The sequence below is a fragment of the Trachemys scripta genome, chromosome 14, assembly GCF_013100865.1.
Source record: "Trachemys scripta elegans isolate TJP31775 chromosome 14, CAS_Tse_1.0, whole genome shotgun sequence".
In the NCBI taxonomy this organism is placed as follows: domain Eukaryota; kingdom Metazoa; phylum Chordata; order Testudines; family Emydidae; genus Trachemys; species Trachemys scripta.
The window spans coordinates 41,359,420-41,365,312 of NC_048311.1; the positions used below are offsets into that span (position 1 = coordinate 41,359,420).

The 5,893-nt window shown below is 45.0% G+C and overlaps 1 protein-coding gene across 1 annotated transcript; it reads left to right on the forward strand.

Moving 5' to 3' along the window:
* The first annotated feature begins 1,210 nt into the window (after positions 1 to 1,210).
* Positions 1,211 to 2,275, forward strand: LOC117887059 (olfactory receptor 13H1-like). Its single transcript, XM_034789294.1, has one exon. The coding sequence runs from the start codon at positions 1,211 to 1,213 to the stop codon at positions 2,141 to 2,143; it is 933 nt and encodes a 310-aa protein (XP_034645185.1). The 3' UTR covers positions 2,144 to 2,275.
* The last annotated feature ends 3,618 nt before the right edge of the window (positions 2,276 to 5,893 follow it).

Here is a 5,893-nt window from a genome sequence, read left to right on the forward strand (position 1 = left end):
GATGGCATCAGAATGTGAAAAGATGTTGCTCTATTTTTCATCAATATTACTTTTGTCAGGTGTTGTTGTTTTTTACCCCATCAGGGAAAGTGATTTGTAAAACTGGTTGTTTGTAAGATGGATGTTTGTAAAATTGAGAATCTATTCTAATAATAACAGCAGCTGTGTGAATCACTGATTGTTTTTTGATTCACTGGCAATCCCAATTTTATTAAAAAATGTAGGTTTGGGTCAACCCTGAAAAAGAAATGTTATGAAGTTTTTGGTGAATCAAAAAATAAAATCAATTTTCAGGGTTCCTTCCAACTCTATGAGATAGGATATCTCCATTAATTCAATTCAGTAGGTGGGGCAACCACATCTGCACACAATATTCAAGATGTGGGCATACCATGGATTTATATAGAGCAAATATGATATGTTCTGTCTTATTATCTATCACTTTCTTAATGATTCCCAACATCCTGTTAACTTTTTTGACTGCTGCTACACATTGAGTGGATGTTTTCAGAGAACTCTCCACACTGACTCCAAGATAATAGAATCATAGAGTATCAGGGTTGGAAGGGACCTCAGGAGGTCATCTAGCCCAACCCCCTGCTCAAAGCAGGACCAATTCCCACCTAAATCATCCCAGCCAGGGCTTTGTCAAGCCTGGTCTTAAGAACCTCTAAGGAAGGAGATTCCACCACCTCCCTAGGTAACCCATTCCAGTGCTTCACCACCCTCCTAGTGAAAAAGTTTTTCCTAATATCCAACCCAAACCTCCCCCGCTGCAACTTGAGATCATTACTCCTTGTTCTTTCTTGAGTGGTAACAGCTAATTTAGACCCCATCATTTTATATGTATAGTTGGGATTATGTTTTCCAATGTGCATTGCTTTGCATTTATCAACATTGAATTTCATCTGCTATTTTGTTGCCCCGTCACCCAGTTTTGAGAGATCCTTTTGTAACTCTTCGCAGTCTGCTTGGGACTTAACTGTCTTCAGTAGTTTTGTTTCAGGTGCTAGTGCAATATGAACAACTGTACTCAGTACATTTCAGTATTGTGCACAGCATTGTGTAGGCTATTGTGGAAAACCATCCATTTGCACGTAATGCCCGGCTTTGCTGACTTTGCATGGCATGATGTCTCTCCTGTTGTCAGCCCTCAATGTAGTAACCATTCCTCCTGTCTCTTGTCAGATGAGCCCTGGACCGTGGTACCATGGAAGGAGACAATGACTCTGTGGTGACTGAATTCATCCTGGTAGGAATTTCTGGTGGCCCTCATGTGAAGTTCACCCTCTTTGGCTTCCTTTTTGCAATCTACCTACTGACCCTGGTTGGAAACACTCTCCTGATCCTGCTCACCAGAGTGGACCTCCGACTCCACACTCCCATGTACTTTTTCCTCAGTAACTTGTCCTTCTTAGATATCTGCTATATCACTATCAACGCCCCTCAGTTGATGGTCCATTGCCTCTCCAAGAGACCCTCCATCTCCCTGGGCAGGTGCTTGGCTCAGATGTACATCTCACGCTTCTTGGGGATAACCGAGTGCCTTCTGCTGGCTGTGATGGCTTATGACCGCTGGGTGGCCATCTGCAAGCCACTGCGCTATACCCTCGTCATGAACAACAGGGTCTGCCTCCAGCTGGCGGCCATGTCGTGGAGCGGCAGTTTCCTCCTGTGCCTGTCTGATTTCCTGCCCAACCAACCTCGCTTTTGCAGGCCCAACACCATCAATCACTTTGCTTGTGAGCTCCAGGCCATGCTGAAGCTGGCCTGTTCGGACACCCGCAGCAACCAAATCGTGATGGTCAGCACCAGCGTCCTTGTCCTGCTGGTGCCTTTTTCCTTCATCCTCGTGGCCTATGTCCACATCATTGCGGCTGTGCTGAGGATCCACTCTACCCAGGGCAGGACCAAGGCCTTCTCCACCTGTGCCTCCCACATCACCGTGGTGGCCTTGTTTTACGGGGCGGCCATCTTTGTGTATCTGCGGCCTCAGTCCAAATCTTCCCCGGATCAGGACAAGTACATTTCCCTCTTTTATGGAGCAGTCACTCCAGTTCTAAACCCTTTGATCTACAGCCTGAGAAACAAGGATGTGAAGGAGGCCCTGAAGAAGTTGGCAGGAAGGAAAATGAATTACTGAGAGCTTCTGAGAGCTTTGATTCCTTTCTCCCATGTGTGCTTCAGAGCCTTCTTCATGTGCCTCCTGACTTAACAACGTAGAGACGCTTAGGATAGAGAGGGGTAGAGGAACCTGATTCCTGACCTAAACGACATTGGATGGTGAAGGAAGGATTCCAGTTTCCCAGACTGAGGCAGACTTTATTTGTTAAAGTTTCACTTCGCATCTCTTTCTGTAGTAGATTATAAGTGAGTAGAATAAAGGAAGATGGGAATAAAAAGTCAAAATATTTTTTTTTCTCAGAACAGGAAATCCTTTGGTACAGAAGTGTCAAAATGTTATGTCTGACATTAACCTGTCTTCCCCTGAGCACTACTGCTAATCATGGGGAAATACTTCTCTGTGGGCTAAAATATATTTCCCCAAGGTGCATGCTAGTCACATGTTGTGATGGGTTCAGTCACAGAGACCCTGTAGCAAGGCCGAAGACTCAGCGGCGCGGCGCCTCCTGCTGGTCGTCTGGGAATTAGCTCTTTTCCAATCTCAGAGCGCCCTCTGCTGGCCGGTGTCTTGCCTACCTCAGGCCCTGTGTCCCTCCCAGACTCCGGTGCCCTTTATCTCGGGGTTCTGCCCCAGAAGTCCCCACACTCTGGTCTTCCCTCCCAGGGGAATCCTCCAACCCTCTACACCCACTTTGCTTCAGTGGCTACTGCCAGTTGTCATCTAGTCCCCATTCACTAGGGAAGACTGCAGTCTGTAAGGGCCACATATCACTGGCAAGGGGTTTGGACCAGCTGCCTAGCCCTGGGTTACACGTCTGCTGCCCCAGTACCTCTTTAGGCCCCCAACAAGGCCTGCAGGGGAGTTGCCAGGCTGGAGCTCCCCAGCTCCTCTTGCCCTTCCCCAGCACTGCTCTGCTCCAGGTACTCTGTGCTCCCAGGCAGCTAGGCCCTTCTGACTCCAAAGCTAGAGTGAGACTTCTTCAGCTCCTGGCCCTCCCAGCCCTCTAATCAGGGCCAGCTGGGCCCTAATTGAGCTGGCCACAGCTGTGGTCAGTTACTCCCACAGCTGCTCTCACTCCTTGTCCCAGCTGCAGCCCTCTCCAGGGCTGCTTTTAACCCCTGTACTGCTGGAGTGGGGCAGCTGCCCCACTACAGACAACCTTGGGACTGTCACCTGATGTGCTGAGATTACCTCGGAGCCCATTTTTTCTGCCAGTTTGGGCCTCCAGAACCCTGCCTTGTTGTGCCAGACAAGCTAGCCTGCTGCAAACACAGACCCAGGGTCCGAGCCACCCCCCCAAAGCTGCAGACTTAACTGAAAACAGCTCAGCAGGTCACCTATCTCCAGCACCCAGACACCCAGCTCCCAATGGGATCCAAACTCCAAATAAATCCATTTTACTCTGTATAAAGCTTATATAGGGTACACTTATAAATTGTCCTCCCTCTATAACACTGATAGAGAGCTATGCACAGCTGTTTGCTCCCCCAGGTATTAATCACTTACTCTGGACAATTAATAAAGAAAAGTGATTTTATTAAGTATAAAAAGTAGGATTTAAGTGGTTTTAAGTAATAACAGACAGAACAAAGTAAGTTACCAAGCAAAATAAAACAAAGCAAGTCTAAGCCTAATACATTTAAGAAACTGAATACAGGTAATATCTCACCCTCAGAGATGTTCCAATAAGCTTCTTTCACAGACTAGACTTCTTCCTAGTCTGGGCCCAATCCTTTCCGCTGGTACAGTCCTTGATGGTTCCAGCTCAGGTGGCAACTAGGGGACTTCTCATGACTGGCAGCCCCTTTTGTTCTGTTCCCCCCCCTTTCATAGCTTTGGCACTAGGTGGGAATTCTTTGTCTCCCTCTGGGTTCCCACCCCTCCCTCTAAATGGAAAAGCACCAAGTTAAAGATGGATTCCAGTATCATGTGACATGTAAGTCTTCATTACCCACTGGCTGGCACCCATGTATACAGGAAGGTTTGCAAGTAAACAGAGCCATTTACAAGTCATTGATTCTGAAGCACCCTTAATGGCTTTCACTTAATATGTTTACATCAGTAATACAAGTTTATATTTTATTCTCCTAACTCCAGACATAGAAATAACCCATGGAAACAAATGGGATGAACACACTCAGTGGATCCTAAGCTACCTTACAAGAGATCTTTTGCATAAAGCATATTCCAGTTACATTATATTCATACTTATAAACATATTTCATATTTTCATATGGAGTGCAACATCACACATGTTTCCTAGGATATACTGTAATCATTCAATCAGAGGAGAAACAGCAGTGCATCTTGGGAGTTGTAGTTTGGGTGTCTTGTTCCACCATTCTCTATGGTATGGATTATATCTCCCATGATGCACGGTGGTCACTATGTTTCCCATGATATACTGCATCAGTTCAACCAGAGGCAGCACCATGGTGGATTTGGTCCAGCTTTGGAAATATTTAATTTTTATTTTCCCAATGGGAAATGGAAACAAGTTGCAAACATTCCATTTTCCATCCAAAAAAAAAAAAAAAGTTTTGACAGAAAATTCCCAACCCTCTGTATAAATGAATTAATAAAATTGGTCTTGAAATAAAGCATTTTGGCTTTTCTGCCTTGGCACTGAAAAATCAGACTTTCACCAAGCGTCCTGACATTAACAGGACCCAGTTCCCCTCTCAGTGTATCACTAGCTGATCTTGATTCAAAAAATCAGACCCAGCATCCAAAGAAGTGGGCTATAGCCCACGAAAGCTTATGCTCAAATAAATTTGTTAGTCTTTAAGGTGCCACAAGTCCTCCTGTTCTTTTTGCAGACCGAGCAAAGTTTGTACATCTCACCCAGCACATGGCTGTTGCCACCCCTAATTTTTAATTACTTTGACAAGACTGAAGTTAGAACATAAGAACAGACAGACTGGGTCAGACCAAGGGTCCATCTAGCCCAATATCCTGTCTTCCGACAGTGGACAGTGCCAGGTGCCCCAGAGGGAATGAATAGAACAGGTAATCATCAAGTGATCCATCCCCTGTCACTCATTCACAGCTTTTGGCAAACAGAGACTAGGGACACCATCCCTGCCCATCCTGGCTAATAGCCATTGATGGACCTATCCTCCATAAATTTATCTAGTTCTTATTTTGAACCCTTTTATGGTCTTGGCCTTCACAACATCCTCTGGCAAGGAGTTCCACAGGTTGACTGTGCGTTGGGTGAAGAAATACTTCCTTTTATTTGTTTTAAACCTGCTGCCTATTCATTTCATTTGGTGACCCCTAGTTCTTGTGTTATGAGAAGTAGTAAACAACACTTCCTTATCTACTTTCTCTACACTAGTCGTGATTTTATAGACCTCAATCATATCTCCCCTTAGCCATCTCTTTTCCAAGCTGAAAAGTCCCAGCCTTATTAATCTCTCCTCATACGGCAACCGTTCCATACCCCTAATCATTTTTGTTGCCCTTTCCGGAACCTTTTCCAATTCCAATGTATCTTTTTGGAGATGGGGCGACCACATTGTAGGGATATTAAAGAAGGTACTAACAGTGATTCCCCCAAGTGACAGTGACCCCCTCATAATTTGGCCCCCATACTTTAAAATCCAACAGTTTCACCAAGTACAAAAATCTCTTGGGTCTTCTGTTAAAACTTGTAAGCTACTGTCTGTAGAAACCATTGATTATATCTATCCTGTGACTACTATGTAAAACTTACAAACAAGTTAACTGACTTTGTTATACAATGTAAACAAACACTATAAGCTG